Source organism: Ammospiza caudacuta, chromosome 6 (assembly GCF_027887145.1).
Source record: "Ammospiza caudacuta isolate bAmmCau1 chromosome 6, bAmmCau1.pri, whole genome shotgun sequence".
Classification (NCBI taxonomy): domain Eukaryota; kingdom Metazoa; phylum Chordata; class Aves; order Passeriformes; family Passerellidae; genus Ammospiza; species Ammospiza caudacuta.
Window position 1 is genome coordinate 28,829,388 of NC_080598.1, and position 22,608 is coordinate 28,851,995.

The following is a 22,608-nucleotide window of genomic DNA, read 5'->3' on the forward strand; positions in this document are numbered from 1 at the left end:
AGGCGGCGCACTCGGGCGGGCACCGGGACACCCCCAGGCCGCTCCCCGGGGGCCGCCGCAGGGAAAGCGAAACCAAAAGGGCGGTGATGCTGATGGTGGTGGCGGCGGCGGGAAGGGGCGGGCAGGGGTTCCCGCGGCGCGGCTGGGCTCGCTGCGATTCGATCGCTCCTCCCCTCAGCGCCGAGGCGGAGCGGGGCGGTGGCGGCGGGCGGGCGGTCGGGCGGGCTCAGCGCTCCCCCATGGCCCTGGCGCCGGGTCAGCGGGCACGGTAGCAGCCTCCGGCTGTCGCCGCGGGTTACTCAGAGCTGCCCGGGCAGGGTGGGCTGGCGATGCGCCTCTCCGCCGGGCTCCGGGCAGCTGCGGGAGACTGACTGAGCCACAAAGAAGTTTCCCCGGCGGCGGCGGCGCGGCGCTCCCCCATGCGCGCCTCCGGGCGCCGGTCCTGGAGCGCTGCTCGGCAGGCGCCCGGCGCCGACCCCGCCATGGAGCCCCGCGCGGGGCTGCACAGCAGCCCGGAGCTCAGCCGGGCCAAGCGGCTCACCGTGGGCGAGCTCTGCTCCCTCTTCGAGGCTCGCTGCGCCGCCGTCGCCGCCGCCGCCGCCCGTCAGCTGCCCGACCGGCCCAAGAGGGGCTGCCGACCCCCGAACGGCGTTCTGCCGCCCGTCATCCCCCGGCTCACCGTCACCGCCGAGGAGAGCGAGGAGGCGCAGGGCAGCCCCCAGGCGCGGCCGGCGCGGCCGGAGGGCGGCGGGCTGAGGACGGGCAGCTCGCTGCACCTGCAGTCCCGCCGGCTGTCCAACTCCTCCATCTCCTCCACCGGCTCCTCGTCCCTCCTGGAGGACTCGGAGGACGACGTGCTGAGCGACACGGAGTGTAGGAGCCAGGGGATCGTGCACTTGGAGCACGGCGAGGACACCAGCCAGGTAGGGGCGCGGGGTGAGCGGCTCGCCCGGGACGCGCTGCCCCCTGGCTGGGCGGCTGGGCGCCTGCCGGGCTCCTCAGGGGCCAACAGATGCTCCCGCTTGGAGCGAGGGTTCCGTGACCCAGCTCCAGGAAAGCTCCCTGCAGCTCCTGTCCTGGGCCGGCGGCACTGCTGCTGTGCCTGTGGAAAAGCGCTTCTGCACGTGGGCTCCTCAAAAACCCGGCCAGGTGTGCGCTGTTTCTTTCTGCTGTGGAGTTGAACTTTACGTCCCAAGAATACGGGGAGGTGTTTTTTGATCATAAGTGGGTTGTTTTTTTTCTTTTTTCCAGTCTCCTGTGTCAGATGCTCAAAATAAAATTTTACCAGGCATTTCCCAGCAGGTATTTTTTGTCTCTTTCAGTCCTGGAGTCTGTGGTTGTCAATTTTTGAGCCATTTCTTGCTGTGAGCATGACAGGAGATGGGGAGGAGCTTGGAATGGATAGAATGCATGCTTTTGTCCATTCTGGCAGCAACACATTCTTCTCAGTAAATCCCCTCTGCAATTTGGCAGCTTTCATCCACGAAGTGCACTTTTAAAGGCATATAGTTAGTTGCTTTTTCATAGTCTTTGATGTATATTTCCCTGACTCCATACAGAGTGCTTCTCAGGCTTTTGTACTTGAAAAATGTAGCTTTAGTGAATTCCCCCTCCCACCTTCATTGACACTGCTGCTTAAATTGTTGTTCTACTGCCAACTCATTGGTGCTGAATTGTTTTCAAGCACAACATATGCTTTGATAAAAAAGGTATAAAGAAGAAGTAATGCAACTTGTAGGTGATACCTCCAGCTGGACTTTTCTCATGGTAATTGTGGGTTTACTACTTTAAAGGACACATAGTCCAGGGACTAAAATGCTGTGCACAATATTGGTTTTGTTTGCATCAACTCGTGGCCTGATTTCGGAAGAGAAAAAAAAGAATTTTGTATTTTGTCATTTTGAGTATAAAGAAACCTGTAATAATAAGTCTTAGTTTGTACTTTTGATTCTGAGATAGAATCTGGTTTACACAACAAAAAAAAATCACTTGTTTTGCTTTCTTTTCTAAAAGACATGCTATGTGATTTTGTGAAAGTAGCAGGAGAACAGAAATTAAATATAATAAAAGGCCGTGGGATCATTTGACTCAGTCTCCCTGCTATGGCAATATGCATGCAGCAAGAATTAAGTGATGATGCTTCAGCAGTAAGAGAACTCTGAGATGGCATTGTGGCCTCTGGTTAAACTGTGTGTGAGTGTAGACTGAAGCAAAACTGATTCTTCAGATGAGAAGCTGTGCTGCGTCAAAGCTTACGCTTCTGATTCTCTGAAGTAATTTGTACTGAATACAATATTGAGACCTAAATGATTGGGGCTGTATCCTTCCCTATAGTCTGAAATGCATGTATCATGTGAGTGCTACTACTTTCTTTTAGGAAGTCTTTATAGTCACCTTTTAATTACAAGAAAATAAAATATTAAAAGAAGCAGATCTCTAACACTGATTTATAGACTAAAAATATCCGTATTATAAATGTTTTAAACACCAAGAGACCATCCTGTTCACTTAGGTGTGTGGGAAACTGAGAACTTCCATAGTATTATAACAATTCCGTTTTTGAAAAAGTTTTTGCAGTTTTCCATAGTTTAGCACAGCTGCAGGACTGTTTAATTCCTCCTTATAAAGTAAGTATTTCCTCAACTCAGGTGAAATACTTGATGCTTTAAAAGGCTGAGTTATGTTTCCATACCTGCAGTGTAGGGGAAGAGGGGGGAAACTGCACCCAGGAGCTTGCATTCTGGCTGATTTTCTTTATCTCATTATCCCTTCTGTGGCAAGCTGTCAAAACAGAGCAGGGTCTGGTACCTAGGACTCCAAACCAGCAGAACTCCATGGCACTACCTAATAAATTAAATGGGCTCACCTGCTCAGTGACTGCTTTCATGGCTCATCCCTCCCTTGCTTGCTGCATTACCCACCAAGAGCTGGAATCCCAGGAATCTGCTGTTTCTCTGTGGTCAGCTGCACTGCCCTTCTTCTCAGGTGGCTGCACTGTTTGCTCAGCCATATCTGGAGGCATCCAGGACAGTTCTTGTCATTGATGTCTTTTGGTACTGGACAATGCTGTCCAGTCGTTTCTTCAGCAAAACAGTGACCTCATACTGTGCCAAAGCTGGAGTCCGTGCTTTGAACCTCTGAGGGTTCTGCTGTACAGGATGTGTCCTTTCAACTCGTAAATCTTGAGGCAGGATGAATGTTTATTTTAGAGTGGAAGGCTTTGAGTTCAAGGCACAAACATGCAAGTGAAAATAACTACAAATTTTAGGATACTCTGTGGAATGGTTTTGTATTTTGAAGATTTCATTTAAAGGCAATTTGGAACATTTTGTTTAAATTTATTGTTTTCAGTGTATTTTAATAGGTGAAGGCTTGTTCTAAGAGTGGAACACAAAGCATGGAGACTTTTCTGAAGGAAACTGGAATCAGAGGTGGGCCAAAGTTTTCTGTTTCCTAATTCACGGGAAATTTTGAAATTTTAAAATTTCTCTTGTATTGGGGAATTCCCTGAGACTTTTCTCTGGAAATGTTGGAAGTTAATTTGGAGCCTGGTGCCTTATGATTAAGCTCAGACCAGTGCTCAGAGAACTGCTGGGTTGTCAAGCCTACCAGGCTCCCCAGTGCCTACCAGGGACCTTGGAAGCTTGCCCAGGTCTTCAACTGTGGGAGTAGAAGTTCTGATAATGTTCCTGTTATCAGAGCTTCAAGGCTTCCATCTGGAGACCCAGGAACTTGAGACCTAAGCTGAAGAAGGCCCTCTCAGACCTCTCTACTGTTGATCTGGAGATCAAGAGCCAGCTGAGTCTGAAATATCGTGGGCTCTCAAGCTACCTGTGCAGGACTGTGTGTGAGATGGGAAGCTCAGGAGCCTCTCTGTCCATGGCTTGCTGCCCTGGAGTTCTCAGGCCTTAAATCCCAGGACGGTGTGCCTGGGAGTGCTGTCTCTGACTGTATTCCTTGGAGGAAAGCTCTCCTTGGTCGTTCACTTGGCAAACAGCTTTCCAAGAGGATGAGTGATTCAGTTAAGTATTTCACAGAGCATTTGGGGTTGGATGGATTGACATATCAGGATGATGTTAAATTTTTGTTTCTTCTTGAGCACAGTACGTGGGCATGTCCCTGGAGTGTTGGGGGCAGTGAATACCTTGGGGCTGATGACGGTGACAGTGCAGTCCCAGCCTGGCTCCACTGGGACAGTTCACATCTGGGCAGACCCACCTCTGAGAGCAGCTCAGTGGGTGGTGTTCCAGTTTCTCTGCATAAGTTATTCATGCCATTTTGCAGTAATTAGCAGAGGCTTTGAAATGGGAGTATCCAGGCTTTCCTGAAAAAAGACCCTTCCAACAGAGAAGGGATGCAAGTATGAGAGAAGCCGATTCTGCTGCTGTCCTGTTGGTTCAACTTGGGGCTGTGAAAACCAGTGGTGCAAAGCTGTGATAATGGAAACTGCATAATGCCGCATTTGGATATTTGTAACTCTTGGCAGTAACTTAAGAAATATTGGTTATTTTTTAAATAGCCAATTGACAGAATAGATTTTACCCTATGGCAAAAGCTAACATTCCTGCATTTAAATGGAAAGCATACTTTTGTAGCCTTGCTTCATGCCATGGGGAAGTGTATATACACAGCTGAATCTTGCTGTAAAAACATCAGTGGTGCCTTTATAGTAATGGAGAGGATACAAGACTTATGTATTTTTGTCTTAATTCTGCGAATGAGCAGTTTTAAGAAGTATGAAGTCTGGTTGGCACATTTCTTGTTGGGACAGGGACTTTAAAGAGTGGTTTTCACAGAGAATAAATACCATGCTAATGTACAGCAGCCTTTTGTCCTCCTTATAGGAGAATGTTATTTACTAGATAGAAACATGCCAAATAAATTTACTCATTTTCATAGCTGTGACCTGTCATTCCAAATTCCTAGAACTGTAACCATGAGAACAGCTGACAGTTTGCTAGAGAAAAAGCAGTTCAGATCTTGCCTGCAGTAATACCAGAAACTTTGGGGGATATTTATTAGTGAAGTGCATTTGGTTTGGTTTCACTGATCATCTTAATTGTATTTTTCATAACATCAAGTACCTTAAAATGAACAAGTGTATAGAAAGGCACACACTTAATAGCTAACTAACTAAATAAATTAATAAATACAGGATGAAAGTTTTAACTGCTTTGGCTCAGGGGTGGGTTACATAAGCTAATGCAGTAGAATATAATTGTTATTTTTAAATGAAGAATAGGAATGACGGGATGACATAAGTAAGACTGTTAATGGGATTTTAGCCTACTCTCCAAAGGAAAGAAAGCTTGTGTAATCACTCTATCAATTCAATTTCAACTGCTTTAGTAGGTTTCAGCCAAATTTGGCAGCAGCATAGACATCTCAAAGTTTCTTCAAGAGCTCTTTAAAGTTTCACAAAGGTCAGACTGGGTGGAAGAGAGGAAACCAAAATAAGTGCATACTTGGTATTCTCTGGGGGGAAGGTACCAGAGGAGATAAACAGCTGTGTTCTGTTTCGCTTGTTGGCTGGCAAGTTGCCATGTGCACGCTGGCTAGCCCATAGGTGCTTCCATGCTGGATCCAGCTGCAGCAGGTAGTGCCTCCTCTCCTGAGGGTAATTAGAAGGTGTGGGAGGGATCATACACTGCTGTGGGCTGGTGAGGTTAGGGAATGTGGAAGGTGCTCGTTGAGGCACAGGGGTGAAAGGGAGGAACTTGTGAGGGGGTGTGGAAATGTTGGGGAGGTTGGAGGGCTTTTGGAACAAGTTTATAGAGGACAGTGACAAGCTGTAGATACTCTGATAAGGGTGCATGACAGTAGATACCAGTCAAGTAGAAACTAAGCTTCTCACTCTAGTGTTCTGCTCATGAGGCAGCTGCTTTTGATGGAATACATTTCATGCTGCTAAAAGCATGCATATTTATAATGACAGTCCCAAATACTGAAATCTTCCCATTGTATACTGAACAAATTTGAGGCAAATAGCAGTGATGTTCCATGTTTGCACAGTACTTGGAACAAAACTCTGAACTGAGAGCCATCTCTCAGTTTGAGGATGAATTCTTCAGCGCTCTACATTGCAGTGGTGGAGTATATCAAACCATCAGCAGTATCAGGTCTAATGGTGACTTTTTATTACAGACTTCTTGTCTGTAAGGAAATTGACTTAGCTGTTCTCAAATCAGGTGAGAGAGGCAATTAAATGCCTTATAAGATAAGAGTTTCTAATCATTGATATATCTGAAATGGTGACTTAGACATTAAAAGATTCTTCTCTTCTGAATCAATTTCACTCTGATAGTTCATTTTTCTTATGTTAAAGGACATGTTGTTTGGGCATACAGTCTAAAGTTGAAAGAACTCTGTGATAACTTTTCCCTTATGGACCTGCTGTGTTGGCTGTATTGTAGAAGTTTCTCTGTATGTCCACTTTTATAGTTCAAACCTCCTTATAATGCTTGTTTCAACTGGAAAGGTGAGAAAAAAGTAACAGCAACTCCTCATCGCTGGGTGATGCATATTTAAAGAGGCAATACCTAAGTACCTATTTTACTCACACTATCATTGACTCAGCAGATTTATTTGTGAAAAACCATGCCAGTCTTAAAAGGAATAAGGGTAGTGGTTGGACCAATAGTTTGGAAATTTTGCATGTCTGTGTACTTTTGGGTTCTGACACTATTACCCTGTTAGACTGGTTTGATGAGAGTGAATATTTTTAAACTGGTTTATTTGATTACCACGTGTAATTAGTGTGGTAGTTAACATATTCAAAAATTACCTCAACTCACATCTAAAGTTTATTATAAATGGAATGTGTTAAAGTGGATTGGTTTGGTTAAATGCTCACAATGTGTTGCAATTTAATGTTGGAAGCTGAGAATGCACATTGTATTTATGTGGTAAATAGCTGGTTTTTTAGCAGTGGCTGAGAAAAAACTAAGGATCATCATGTGGTATTTTGTAGTGATTATCTATAAAGTGTGGTGGTAGAAAAAGTAATGTTAACCTTAGACATCTTGGAAGGAAAAGGTGATCTTATGTACAGCAGCAGTCAAGTCTATCTCTCTTCTTCCTTCAGTCAGGGTAGTTCTTGCAGTGAAAGGGGGCTGAGGCAGAGGAAATTGGCTTATCAGTCCATGTTAATTTGGATCTTGCATAGCGTAGGTTTAAATGGTTTAAGCGCTCTTCTCTACCAACAGAGCTTCATCTCAAAAGCTCACAAATTAGGTAAGGTGACATTGTCTGCCCAAAGCATAGCATACCTGGGGAAAAATGTAATAAAAAAAGGAGGGGAGTGGGAGCAGGTGTTAGTGTCCATTAGCTCCTTCTGAATAAAAGCATAGGGAACAGGGAGAGGCTACCTGTTCATCCAGAGTCAGGCTAGCAAATAGCCTGGCACTGGATAACAGTGTGGTGGTGGTGGTGTTTCCAATGGTGGTGTATTGGTGTATTGTTTCCAATGCTTAACTAATTCATTCCTGTTATGGAGAATGCTGTCTGGGATAACACATAACCAGCAGCATTTGAGGGGATTTTTGTACTGATGAATGATGAGCTTCTCACAAGGGATGAAATCTTTTACATTCCAAGACATGTAGGTGTGAGACAGATTCTATAGAAACCTACCCTGAACCCATCAGGCCTGGCTATTGTTGCTTGTTAGCAAATCTTCTGTTCCTTGGCAAGCTTGGGAAGAAGTCAGCCAAAGACAAATCGACAGCTCATGTGAAGCAGTGATCACAGACTTGACATGATCCAGATTTAGAGCTTGGGACAGACTCTCCAAGCCAGTTGGTGACTATGGCAAGCAGAGCACAGACACTGCTTTGTGGGAGCTCAGCATTAACCCAGAATCCAGGAGCACTCCGTATTTACAGGCTGAAATATCCAAGTAAGGTGATGCAGTGATGCAAACACTTTAAACTGTTTACCTCAGCCCACTATTACCATGTTTATTTTACTCACATTCAGCTTCAGTCTGCTGCTTTATTCAGCCTTCTGACCTCATCTGTATGTGAGCCACATTCTAACAGAGGTGTGGTTACAGGTGATTAAGAATATGTATAGAAACTTGTTTAGTCTGGGTGTCATTGGTACTGAAATGTGTCTGATTCATCCAGAGGATTAACAGGAAGCTAGGATGTTGCAGAACTGTATGAGTTAGTTAGTGGGAATGGCAGAGTTCACTTGGGATGTATCGGCAGAAACTGCTTCATACAACTTCATATGTACTTTGTACAACTTTCATGTGATGAGAATAATGTCTCTTGATAAATTGCATTGAACACTGCCTAGAGAGAGAAGGTCTTTGTTTTCAGTGATGGTAGAAAATTATCATTAATTATCAATATAACTAATTTTGTCTCCTGATCTCTGCCACATCCCAACATAAAGTGATCCAGTCTTAGTTACAGCTGCATTCACTACTCTGAGCTGCTACAGAGAACACAGCTTTCTTTGTGTCTCAGCTCTTTTCAAGCTCCATATAGTGAGAACACTGCAGTGGTTCTTTCTAGTGATGTTCACTCAAGACAGAACTATTTTCTGTGCTCTACTTCGTTTGCTTCCTGTGGTGGAGTGCTGAATCAAATGCAGGCTTCTACTTCTCACCTTTGAGGTGCTGGTGCTAGTCGGAGTCTGTGTGCTGTGGGCACACAAGAGATCGACAGAGCCCAGCTGTGAGGGATGTGTGCCACCATCCCACTCCAGGCGCAGGAGGTGAGCTCAGGGAGGCTCAGCTGTGCTCCAGGCAGCTGTCAATGGGGTTTTCCCATACAAGAAGGCATCTCTCACCAGCGAGCCAGCTCTGGCTCACTCTGCAGCACGTACTTTGGAAATGGAGGGAGGATTGCTGCTGCATGTCAAGACCTTCCACTACTGGAATCTCTTCAAATGCTCTGAAATCACCACCTCTGCTGAAAATCTTCAAAGATTTAGAAGCATCTGGCACAGATCTGAGCATGTGGCACAGGTAGTGGTACTGTCATGTGCTTTCAAATGACCAATCTTATGGGTACACATATTGCAAAAGGCAGCTGCAAGGTTCTAATGCAGGCTACTCAAGAGGAAAACTTTGGAGATGAGGGAGGTAAGAGGGTTGTGATAGCTTCAGGTTATGTACCATCAGACAGAAGGGGAGTCACTGACAGGGATTGGGAAGGGTACTGGAAATGTGAGGGGAAGAGCAAAACCTAATAGGCAAGCAGATTATTCCTTTAAAAATCAAGAAAAATACATTCTCAAAAAAACCTCAGGAGAACATATGACAACTATATTAAGAAATCATCAGTCAAACATTGAAAGTATATGTAATGAAAGAGCTCACGTGCCTGCAGTGTGGGTATGTTAATGTTCTACTGTCTTTCATAACAAGTAGGCATAGCACTTTATGCACAGAATTCATGACTTTCAACAGTTCTATATTTTCAGTCTACTCAAAGGATAAGTTACAGTTCCACAGTCACTGATGTAATGTATTGCAGAACCTCTGTTTATTCACAGATAGCTCTGCAGCAGATCACAGAAGGGAAAGGCTGACTTCCCAATTTAACACGGCTGAATGCTGATGTGGAGAGCTGCTGCCTTTCACAGTTTCACAGTCCTTCTTTGCCTGAGAAGAGACTAGGGAAGTTATTTATGGAGACTTTCACCATGGCCAATAACTGTATTTTTTTCATTCTCCTTTTGACTAACTTGAGAGTGAACCTTACTAGCAGAAACACTGAACATATGTGCATGCAGCCAAAGTTAATGGGAGCTGTTCTACAAAAGTATTGTACAGTATTGTATAACACAGGGTATTAGGAAAAGCAAAGGTTGACACCTCAGTTTAAGCTTTCAAAATTAGTTTTACTTTTCACATTAACCTATCTTTCCTTCACTATTTTTCCCTTCATTTAACAGGTTGTGAAAACAAATTCACTAACATTTGGAAAACAGTGTACTGCTGCTGTAACAGTTGTCTTTAAGTTTGTACCGAAAACTTCAATTCTGAAAATTTCTAACTTCTGAGTACTCAGTTTTGCATTTAAGGCATTATTAAAGTTCAAGCTCAAATGTAATTCTGGATCTGAACATGTTCCAGGAGGAGAAGGTGCTGACATCTGGCAATGATGTTTCATCCTCCCTGCCTTCCCGAAGCGTGCGCTGTAGACCAAGGCAGCGCTGCCTGGCCCAGGTGAGGTGCCCATGCTGGAGAGGGCACTCAGTGCAGGGCTGCACTTGGAGAGGCTCTTCAGGCACCATGATAGGTGCCCTTTGCTGTGGGGAAAACCTAGTTCACAGCTCTCTGGTGCACAGCTGAGCCTCCTCAAATTCCCTCCTGTGTATGGCTGAACACATCCCTCACAGCTGAGCTACATTGATCCCTTGTTTGTGCTGTGCCGAGCAGTCTCCACAGAAGGTAATTAACTACTAATGAGAGTCTACTGCAAATTAATTTGAGGTTCTTACAATTTGCCAGGCTTTTTCAGGTTGACTTCTGTTCCTCACATTGCTTACTCCTGCTTTGAAAACACTCTTCTTCCTAGATTTCAGGTTCCTTCCTCAAAATTCAAAGTTAAAAAGCTTTCGAGAGGATTCACTAGAAATTTTGTAGTGGCGTCAATATGAATATTTTTCTAGCCTTGGAAACACCTCAAGTTTTTGTTAGAGTTGTTCAATCTGAAGCAAACCAGAGTTTTAGCTGTTTTTTGAGGTGGTTAACTTAGAGCTAATCACCAGAGAACGAAACACATACAAAGAATTCTTGTGCATTGGTGCTTTCCTGGTTGTGCAGGAAATCTGGGTTTTGCCTCTCTGAAAGAGGCAGAGCTAGAGAAGACTGTATGGCCTTTGTACTCTTCTCCTTCATTGTATGCTTATGTGATGCAGCAGAAAGGATAAAAATCTGTGTGAACAGTGTTTTTGCATGCAGATCAGCTGTTATCTTCTGTGGGGTTTGAGTGGGTTGTTGGCTAAGTGCACTTGACCTGAATATTCTAATAATGACAAGCTCTGCTTGGTGTGGGCTCCCTCCTTTGCCACCCATGTATAGTCTGTTGGGACGGCGTCGCTGACCCCACAAAGGGTCAGCTTTGTTCAGAGGAAAATATAAACTGAAGAAACTAAGAAACCTTCCTACGCTTCAGCTCTCATTTTTCATAGTGCAAAATGCTGAGTATCAGAATTTTGAGCTGATAATTTGATACAGTTTGTATTGTCTTGCTCAGTGGCATTTAAATAAGGAACTTTTTTGCCTTCTTTGTACTAACGCAGGAGGAGTAAGCAATTAAATCCTGAGGTTACTCATTTCAGCACAGATCCTGCCAGATCTGTTGAAAAACCTATAAAAGGATTTTAAAGTGGAGACTCCTGACTTTCAGGTGCTTGGGTTTGGGCACTAATCAGGCCCCTATAAGAGTTTCATGAGTTGTTTTCTCAAAATTTATAGCAAGACCACAGAAAATTATTGCTTTCAGCAAAGACACCAAGAAAAGGAGCAAGTCCTGAGCTCTGTAACAGTCCAGTGATAGTTAATCACTATGCCAACAGTCTCCAAGTCTTTTTCCAGTAATTGGACTGGCTGATGTCCTGATTATGATTTCTCATTCCAATATTAAAACTGGAGTGACACATAATTAATCATCTGTCTTCGGTCCCTATTTATCCATTGGGATTTTCCACATCATCTCTAGAAATATGTCTTCTTCCATTGCTATAGTTCTGTGCTTTGATCCTAGTCTGCCTTTTCAGTCCTCTGGTTTTACAGGAAACAGTCCTGTCTGGGACTATAGGATGAATGTAGCCAAATCACCAATATTCTTTTTACATTGCATTCTTTAATAAAAAGAGTAGGTGGGCAGCAAAATCAGTCTTGTCTTGTGAAGTAACTTCTCTGTGTGGCCTGTTCCCCTGTGTCCAGTGTATGTCATCACCCATCTGCAGATGGCATTTCAAATGTCTGTTTTCTCTTTGCTGAACCCTGGTAAATTGATATTGGTTGCTCTTGGGTTTTGCTACCCGTGTCCAATGTGGCACAGAAGCTGCTGCTTGCTCCATATACCAGGAGGCTGGTGTAGGTGGTTGTGCAAGATACGGGAGTGTGGCTTGCAGTTCTGTTGCTAGGAGCCAACAGTATGAAGTTCTTTGAAGTTTTATGGGGTTTTTAAATCTCTTTTACCATAAGATAATAATTTTGGTAGATAAATTGTCCTTATAAATTACACCCTGCTTATTTTACTTTATTTTTAGGTGAGTTTGCATCTTAATAATCAGCAATTGATGTTTATGCTTCTACAAAGGTGGGATCTCCAGCATCGTGATGGTGAACGCAGGTTTACCTTCCGGGCAGAGGAAGCATGCTCCATAAAACACATTTGCTATTGTTCAAACACCCACAACTCTTCAGGAAGACAGATGCCTTGTTTCAGTTTCAGTCTTTAGTTGAGTCACTCGTGCTTATGTAAGGTTTGAATTTGATTCTTTCTTAAGGCTACATTATGGAAATTAAAATCTTAAATAACCCCTTGTCTCTGAGGCTAGCTGCTACTGATACAGAGGAGGAATTCAACTCACTTCTCTTACGTCGTTCTGTTGACAGAAATTATCTTTTGATCCTGTAGTTTTGCTCAAGGGAGATGTCATCTTTTCTCTGTATTCCTTACATAGTTCTTAGGGCTGACTTGGGGAAGGAAGAGTTTCTCTAATCTTAGGTTTGTGTCAAAAAGCCTCTTGCTCCAATGGGATAAGGTGAAGAGTACTAATTTCCATAGAATTACAGGTTTCTTAATCATTGCTACATTCCATTAATAGGAGCATGGATTTCTGTTTGGTTGGGGTTGTTATTTTTTTGTTTGTTTGTTTCAAAATCCTTTCAACAGAGTGGTTTGGAATAATCTCAGGGTTATACTGTGTTGAAGCTTGGAGTTATTAAAGTGGTTGAAGGATGTGGCTTTCCCCTAGGTAAACACCACACCCCGCTCAGTAGCAGTGCCTGCTGCATGTTGACACTTGCATTCCATTGCCAGGGGTGGGCCCTGTTTGAACAGTGCAGTGCACTGCAGGTGAGGCTGTAACTCCTTGTGCTTCCTTAGAGGATAATGGAAGAGGCAGTGCAGAGGAGACAAGGCAGGAGAGGTGGAGTACTGGACTTTGTCTTGTGATAGATGGAAGAGCAGTTGGCAAACTGCTACTAGTATATGTGTGGTCTGTTTTTTACATAATGTATTTTTAGACTCTCATAATCATTTTCACTTAACACTGAATTACTGCTTATTTGAGTACTTGACTGTCTTGAGTGCCTCTAATTTAGTTTACAAGCACTAATTACTTAAATTATTCAACAGTGTTCTGAGGTAGAGTTGTTATAACCTGCAGTTGTGGGAACTGGAGCAGAGAAAGGGCACATATCTGGACCTAGATTCCATATTGAAGCAGTGAAATTTGCTGAGATCTTTTGCAAGTGAGTATCTGACAGTATAGGATGTTAGAAGCTGAATTATCATGGTACGAAAGAAAAGTTAGGTGAAAACGTTTTAAAAATCAATATCTATCAGTAACCTCTCTATATGTGTGTAGATATATACATGCAGGAACCTTAATTCTGTCCTTGTGCTTCCTATCCTTTCCTATAGAAAAAATTATTTACAGTACAATAGTCTTCCACTGTTACATTTCTTTCAGGCAGAATCTCAAAGTTGTGTGGGATGCAGTTTCTGGGGCTGTTACATGAGGATGTGCTGAAAACAGGGTCAGCTTTCAACATGTGTCCACTAACCCAAACTGCTGGGGATAGACCAACTAGTAGAAAACAGTTTTGCAATTCCTGTTGGACGGTAGCGGTTTCTGGCAAATCAGAAAGTGTAAGAAAGGATAACTATTAAAATTTTCTTTATTTCTCTTTGTCTGCTCACACTGGAGATTCCGCTGTGGGCTCCTGAGTCCCTGGTATGTTGAAGTTGGGGTGCCTAGCCCTGAGCTGCTGGGCAGGCAGGATAGAGCTGTGTCTCCAGATAACAGACTGCACCACCATCGCAAATGAGACACAGCACATGCTCAGCTTCCTTCCCAAGCTCACTCAGGGGAGATTAGTTTATTGAAGTTGTTTCCTGGCTTCTTGCCAGAACACAGTCTCCCTTGATGTTACACAGAAACCACACCTGATTTAAACTGATTGGCACTTGTAGTACATTTGGATTTGAGGTCATGCACAGTTCACAAATTACAAGTTTGCGCCTTAACAAGTTGTGATTACGTTTCAGGATAAACCTATTTATTGGTCTGTGCACAGAGAAATGAGGATCTGTTTGGATTTTAAGTATTACCAAATATTCATCCTGTTAGGAACTGATAATTCTGTGTCCTACCTGATAGGATGCTGGGCTTATTTTATCGTGTAAAGAGTGTTGTCTTTCTAGATGTCCCCTTCTCATGACTGGAGAAGTCAGTCAGTGACCCATGAGATGTGAAAGACAGGCAGAGAACTGTCAATTTGCTAGACTGTTTCTGAATATTTAAACTGCAGTTGTTTTGGAGGTTAAGAACGATTTCTTTCCTTCTGCCACACCATCTGCTAAAGTGATGTTTGATTTACCACATATCTGTTCTGGGTGATGGACAGCCTGAATAAATCTTGAATGTTTGGGCTCTGAGTCAACTTTCCTATAGTGAGGAACTTTCCATTTACTTCTTGGATAGTAACATTTCAGTTTCCAGCAAGACTGATGTTTTGGCAGAAACCTGGTAGGAGCAGAATGTCGTGGATTCAGCTTTCCTGTGTTTGGTAGGGACAGATGGCAGAGCTCCATCCTGTTAGAGACCCAGTGTCTTTCAGAGCAGACCACAAGATGTGAAAGTAGGTGTAATGGCCATATTTAATACCTGCTATGGAAGACAGACAGTTTAATATCCCTTAGAACAGAAAACATTTATTCTTGTTGAATTAAAATCTATCTTTCAGTCAACAGTATCAGTGTTTACAACATATCTGTGAGATAAATGAAGGAAACCCTTGTGACAATGCACCTTTGAAGCCATATAACTTTATTATTTTGTCTTTTGGCCTGGGAATAATGTAGAGGTTGCAGAAATTTCAACTGGTAATAACCAGAAACAGAATGCCAACATAGATCCCTGCAGAATAGTCAGCAGATTGTGGCTCTTGGTGCTCTTTGCAGGAGGACAAACAAGGCTTTTGCTTCTTTGTAGTTAATTTTCCTCTGATTTAGAGGGGAACTGCTCCTGGACTGTACAAGTAGAATCCAGCTATGGAGTGGGACATGGGATTCTCTGCTCCTAGTAATTGAGTCTGATACTGACCATCCATTTCTCTTACCTTCACTTCTTTAGTCCAGACATAATGAACACCCAGCAGGCTTACCATGTATCCTAAAGAGTAGCAAAACCAAATTATGTGTGCATCTCATTGCATGGTGAAGCACCACAGGGGAGAAAACACAGGAACCTGAGGCTTCTGAGTTGCAGTGTTGTTTCTGATTATTGCATTAAGTGTTTCTCATGACTCCGAAGATTTAGCCCAGCCCATCCTGAGTGCAGCACAAACAGGAAATGGAAACCCTGCAGTCAGAGGATCCACCTGCCAAATGCTGGTTGAGCAGCTGTGGCCCTCACCCATGGCTGAGTGCAGAGCCAGAGGCATCAAGGGCTAAGAACAGTCTAAGCACTGTTTCTTTTCTAAGGTTGGAGGCTGGAGGGTGAAAGAGAGGGAGGGAGAGTTGAAGGTGTGTTCACAGTTTGCCTGGCAGTCTGATGAGAGGTGCTGATCAGAGGCTGCTTGTGTAGCACGCAAACTGCTGCTCTTTAGGAGTGCATGTTCTCCCTTGCTGTTGATTATCAGTCTTACAGCTCCAGCTGGCACTCCTACATCACGGGAAGATCAACTGTGTGACAAAGCAGGGAGTGTTAAGTTCCCTTGGGAACTTAGATGCAGGAATGGTCATGGCTGCCAAGGCATCCCTTAGGTGGAGAGGGCTCAGGGATATCCTTGACCAGGGATGTGGTTACACTGTATTCCTTGAGCAACAGCTGACAGCGTTTGAAGTGACACCGTTCCCTGGCAGGAGGCCATTTGCTGTGATTTGGCCAGATGATCAGTTGGCATTGATTGGCATGGATCTCAGTGTGAAGAATGATGCTGTTGCCTGTCGGGGCACAGACTGTCCAAAGCCCATGCTTGCAGCTCCAAACTCTGGACCAGGATCATAATGCAGTTATCATAATGCGGCATTCTGGCCCCAAATAGTTTTTTGTCTAGTCAGAAACACTGACTGCTCTGTGGATCAGTGTTTGCTGCTTCAGGAACCTGTTTCCTACCCAGGACCAAGAGAAGGTGAAATGTGGTAATAATGGGGCTGAGTTGCTGTAGGAGCCTTGCCCTACCTTGGCAGCTGAATTAAGTGTTGCACTCAGGAGCTCCGTGATAAAAGTTTGTGTGAGGGTTCACTCACATACGTTTGGGGAGCATTCTCTTACTTAACTTGCTCTTTCACCTCCCACCCATTGAGATCTTTGTGATTCATGTCTGATTCAGCCAAGTGGGTAGTAGACTTGGCAGCAAGAATCTCCTGAGCTTGAGGATTCCAGGAACCTTTAATAGGGGGCAAGAGCAAAGAAACTGGCTGCTGAAAGTATAAAGTGCCTTCTATTATAAATTCAGGGATTTGCTGTCATTGTTTGGGGCATTTTTGTTTTAGCTATGGGAAAATCTTGCACCTTGCTTCCCTACACAGAGCCTTTGTGGATATTTCAGTTATATTTCTCCCAACAAATATGGTAAAAATGTCATGTGTGCCTCACTTGCTCTGTGTCTTGTAAGGTGTTCTAAGTTTCTTCAAATACCAGATGATCTCAAGCCTAGGACTTGTTATAGTCTGGATAATTATAAAAAAAGTAATGGAATTTTCATCATCTGCAATCAAAGGCTTTTACAATCTGCTTTAGGTGTTTTAAAAGCATGCATGAATGTGTATGCATATATTACTAGAAGAAACACTGAGGATAATTATGTTTTGCTTACATGTGGCATAAAAATGTCAGCTGGTTCAGGATCTGGATCTGACCAAGATGACTGCCTGCCTGTTTCATATCTGCAAAGACGACTACACTAAGACTCAAACTGAAAGAACTCAAAACCAGAATGCCTTGATAGGCAAATTTTGTGACTGTAACCGGAAAGATACTGTGTTGCTCAGCAACTCTCACTATCTTTTAAAATTTTTTTTCTTATATAACATCACTCAGCTCCTCAGTTCTCTCCATGAAGTGAAACCATATGGTGAACTGTCCCAGAGCTATACTCCTTGAGAGAAAGAAATCCCTAATAACCATTGAAGCTGGCTGCTGGGAAGCTTCACCTGTGGAGCAGTCTTTGGTTTGGGCAAACTGATAACAACTTGTCTTGGTAGAGTATTGTGATTTTGACAAAGCAGTAGATACTTTGCTGAAGTGTTATGTGGTTTTTTTTTTTAGTAGATTGTAATTATAGTACTGTTGTTATTGACTACATTCAAACAGAGAAAGAAGCAGATCTAATTACTCAGTAATTAAATTAGGCCACTAATTTTCTTTGTTGTGATTTGCTCAAAATTATTTCTCATGAAAGCTTTTTATAGTAGTGGCAGGTATTGACTGTGTTGAAACAGATGAAAAGAAAGTTTTGTTTCAACTAGGTTTAGTCCATTAAAATAATATGATTAATAGCTTTAGACCTACATTTAAATTCTTTACCTGTGTAGGTCCAATATGTCAGGTGAAACCAATTCAAATAAAGTGGCAAACAGTAGTAGTGAAAGCAGAGAACAAATATATTTTAATTTTCTGAATTATTTAAATAATTTAATAAAATGGCATAAATAATTAGGAAAACAAATTAGCCTTCAAACTGATTTCAGTTTTAATAAACTATGGGAAATAAAGCAGTCAAGGGTTTTGTAAATAAAATTAACTCAAAGGTTTTATAAAACATTTTAAGTAAATGTATATAAAAGTAAAAAAAGTGTACATAAAAAGTAAAACTGGAGGCCAAGAAGGCCAATGGTATCCTGGAATGCATTAGGAAGAGCGTTGCCAGCAGGTCTAGGGAAGTGATTTGACCCTTCTACTTAGCCCTAGCATCTGGGCTCCTCAGTACAAGGGAGACATGGAGCTCCTGGAGCAGGTCCAGAGAAGGGCTTTGAAGAGGATTAGGAGACTGAAGCAACTCTTCTGAGGAAAGGCTGAGGAAGCTGGGCCTGCTCAGCCTCAAAAAGAGAAAAATGAGAGGGGACCTCGTCAGTATCTATCAGTGTCTGACGGGAGGGTGTCAGAGAATGGAGCCAGACTCTGCTTGGTGGTGCCCAGCAACAGGACAAGAGACAGTGAGCAGAACCTGAAGCACAGGAAGTTCCACCTGAATAGGAGGCAGAACTTCTGCAGGTGGCCAAGCACTGGAACAGGTTGCCCAGCAAGGTTGTGAAGTCTCCTTCACTGGAGATAGTCCAGAACCATCTGGATGCAGTCCTGTGCCACGTACTCTAGAATGGCCCTGCTTTGGCAGAGAGGTTGGCCAGATGACCCACTGTGCTCCCTTCCAACCCGACCCATTCTGTGAAGCAATAATAAAACTGTAGAAGATACAGAGTTTAAAAGAAACAGTTATGAACAGAAAGTGACCAGCTGCTCACCCTGATACTTAAGCCACCTGTGTGAGTAATATTGTGTGTAATATTGTGGACCTCCTGAGGATTTGTTGTGTCACTCAGAGTAGTAAGGATGCTGATGTGTGATCAGGAAGGAAGAGAAGAGGGGCAAAAAAGCCAACCCAGCAGAAAGGTGAGCCGCTGGAGAATGACTAATTCTGTGCCTGGATAAGTCATAGCTACCAGTTTAGTAATTCTTGGTATTGTTTTTGGGCCTCATAGAAGGCAGTTCCAGCCATTGACTGGTCTGACGAGTTCCCAGACACGTTTTACATTTCCAGACACTGTTGCTGTGGTTACTGTGCTCCAAAGGAGGCCAGCACTCATCACCTTCTCATGTGCCCGCTGCTCACTGTGCTGGCCAAGATCCCTGGGCAAGGGGTTGCTCAGTGCTCCTGCATTTTGGGCACATGGCTCTTACAGGATTGTTCTGAAATGCACATAGTAACTTTTTGATAATTATAGTTTTCTGTACTCCTTACAAGTCCCTGTGGAGGACCTTTGTTCCTTCTAGGAGTTGGTGAGACACTGAGTAGGCAGTGGCAACCAGCATTACAGATTAGATTTCAGCCCCCATGTCCCAGAGTGGCAGAATTTAGCCTAAATGATGTAAAGACTTTAAGAGAACAGTAGGTAATGATGACTGACAATTAAGTACTCTTTCTTAAAGCCTTCTAGGAAAAAAAAGGATTACTAAAAAAATTTCTCATTATCCTTTTGTTTCTTGCTGTCATAATAGCTTTCTTATGTAGGCTTTGTATTATGCACAAAAACAAAGACAAAAAAAAAGACAACAGGATCTTGGGTAAAGAAATGGCTGAAATTTACCCAGTGAAATGATTCAGTGGTCATTGTTTACACTTGCCTAACAGAATTTCCATGATGATTTACCAGCTCAGGCAAGAAACTACACCTCCACTCTGCTGCTGATGGAATCATGGATATTTTTAAAGACCCTGTTGATTTATATTGAATTTTAGTGTTCTTTTGTTCTTCAACTCATTATAGTTTCAAGTAATATGCCAGAATTATGAAAGCTAAATTACTTCATTTTTCTGAAGAAAAGGTTTTTCTTATTCCCCCAATGCTTCCTAATTTAGATGTGACTGATTTTTTAAATTATTATAGTTGCTGAAATTCCTAAGTGAAACAAATTCTTATGTATGTTACCTGTTTGTTATTTCTTGCTTGAGGGTAGTTACATGTGTTTCAGACATTCACAGAACTGAGATATTATTGTTTTATTTTTACCCTTAAATAAGTGAGGGATTTTATTTATTTTTCCATAGAACAGCAGAGGAGTGTTCAGGTCCCTATGCACTGTTGTCTTTAGGAATTAGAGTGGTTCTCCTGTTCCTGAGGAATTCAGCATGTGCTCAGAGACGTGCTAGTTGCTCTGTGCTGCCTGTAAAACAACAGTAGCAACTAAAAAAGCCCTATCCAATTCAGGGAGTTTGCACTAATCTCTTCAGTGAGCTTGCTTGTTAGGGTGTTACAGCTCTTGTCCTGCAGTAATGGGAGGGCTTCAGGAAAGCCTGGCAGTTCCTGGAGATTTTTTCTTGGAGACAGTGGGGTCTGAGGCCAAACTCCTTCAAATGGATGAAATACCTCCCAGAGTTCAGTGGATTTTCTTCAGGCAAGGCATACATCCTCTGGTGTGTTTGTGCAGGCTCATCATGGCTGGGCCTCTGCACACTGGTTGTGTGTGGAGTTGCATGCTTATCATGTGAAAAGGCCTGGAGAAATGTGGGCTCACACAAACCAGTGGTGCTCGGTTACTGCTGCCCTTTGCTCTCCCTTAAACGATAGACAGGATGGCAGCAGCTGCTTTTATCCGGGGTAGGACAGGTGGGGAATACCTCGCCCAGGCAGCATCTTGTCTGTGTATGCACTGAGCAGGCCTCCACATCTGCTGCATGGATCTGTGCTTCTCTTCAGAGCTGTGCTTCCAATTCAGGAAAGTGAGTCAAGAGAGTAATCCAGGTAGCAGATCAGATACCAAACCACAGTTCCTTTGCATGCACTGTGGCTGCATTGCATTAATTGCTTCTCCCCTTCTCTTCCCTGAAATTTTGTCCATTTGCTGCCAGGGGCACATGTGCCATGGCACAGACTGTCATTTTGTCTGTCCCACTGGCAGAAAACTTGCTTTTCTCTCCTTAGTGCCCCACACCTTTTGTGTGTTGCTCAGGGGTGTTTATATCATGTGTCAGTTAAAGTTTACATCTAAGAGTGTTAATATTTTTCAGGTTTGCTTCTTGACTCTTTTGGAATGCCTTTCTGTTGGAAAACTCTTGAGCATGTTGAGGCATATAAAACAGCATCAGTGATGTCAATTCAGACAATCCTGAATGCAGAGATACCTGAGTTTCTCCTGGGAATCTAGAAGAAGTGAGGTCTTGGAGAAACCCAGGCAGAGAAAAAAATCAAGGAAGACTAGCAAAAGAAACAGGAGCAGAGGGAGATAAGGCTGCAAATACAGATGGGCAGAGGTAGAAGCCCTCTTTGCCATTGCAGCATAAAGCAGTGATTTGAAAAGCACATAATGCCATTGCTAACAAAGAAGAAGAGATCTTACTTTAGAAATAGAAGTGAGAATGATTCCTCCTACAGCAAGCACACAAAGTTTTCATCTTCCCACTCACACCACTGCTCTACCAGCATGCAGCCCTGCTTGCATCTTGGCAATTTGTACCCTGGGTTGAGTGAGCTGGGAGACTAGAAATTGAGGTAGAGGAAAGTGAAACTGCTGAACCCCTGCTGATGGCAACACTCCCCACAGGACAGGTCTGAAGGCAATCCTTTCCCTCCTAGCTTGAGCCTTCTGCTTTCCTTATCTTGAGGGGGAGGAGAGGTTTGTGAAGAGATTATTTAAAATTAAGAAAGGCAAATAAAAATTGTCAGTGTCTGTTTACTGGATGAGTAGCTTAAACATCCTTATCCAAGGCAGCCGTAACCTAAGCAGCCAAAGTCCCCTGGAGCTGGGGCTGAGTTTGGCCCATTGTCTCTCCTTCACGCCCACAGTACAAATAAAAGCTTCATCTTCTTAGCATTTGGTGGGAGGGAGGAGGCAGGAGAGCCACTGGAGTGTGACGTTGCATTGACAGTTGATGTGCGTTCGTTGAGAATCTGTGCCTCTCGTTAGTGGTGCGTGCAGCAGTATGACGAGTCACTGGAGGCAGGATGCAGTTTGTTAGGAGTGGAACTTTATGGTGTGGGGGGGTCTTTATGGCAGAGTTATGGAGCAATGTTGACTTCTGATTAAGGGATGGGGAAAAAACAGTGTTGCCCTGAAAACTGGTCTGGAATCTTAAAAAACTAAATCTCTGGCTGGGGCTACATTCAAAAAGATCATTTTAATTCATAATAATGGGGTTTTGTCAACTATTGTTTAAATAACTTGGGATTCTGTCCTTCTGAAGTAGAAACAGCACAACAGCCTGAAGAGCTTCTGCTATCAGTGAAATCTCACAAATAAACTAGACAAAAATAATTTCTTTGCTACTTGAAAAACAGTATTTACATTGCACTTTTCTCCAGAAGGAGGCTATGGACATATTTAAGTGGTGTTGAAGAGTCTTGCTTATCCTCACAGAACAGCAGCTGGGTCTGCAATAGACACAAGTCACTGTTCAACACTGCAAGGCTGCAGTTTGGAGCAGCTTAAGGCAAATTTTAAAAAATATTAAATCCAAATAATACAGCATATGAACCTGCAGAAGTTTTTTATGCAATTGGAGTTTAGCTAGAGCTAGTAACATCTGTGGAGTTTTAATAAGTGCAACTGATTAAATCTAGTCTTCGTAATTCTCAAACATCCAGGATTTTTTCTGGATGCTTCCTCTCACTGGTACAGTATGTTTTCAAAAGTATGGGGAACATATCTGACTAAGAGTGAATTAATTTCAGCTCAAACTCTATTAAAACC

General features: G+C 43.2%; 1 protein-coding gene across 2 annotated transcripts in view; it reads left to right on the forward strand.

The window, feature by feature from the left end:
• The first annotated feature begins 309 nt into the window (after positions 1–309).
• ITPKA (inositol-trisphosphate 3-kinase A) overlaps positions 310–22,608 on the forward strand; it is a 39,213-nt gene continuing 16,914 nt past the window's right edge. The window contains exons 1-2 of one of the 2 annotated variants that reach the window (XM_058806937.1): positions 310–923; positions 1,252–1,302. In XM_058806937.1, the coding sequence (XP_058662920.1) occupies positions 420–923; positions 1,252–1,302 (555 nt within the window). In that variant the 5' untranslated portion in view covers positions 310–419. The remainder of the gene's footprint in view (positions 924–1,251; positions 1,303–22,608) is intronic. The other variant, XM_058806939.1, reaches the window with a different exon arrangement.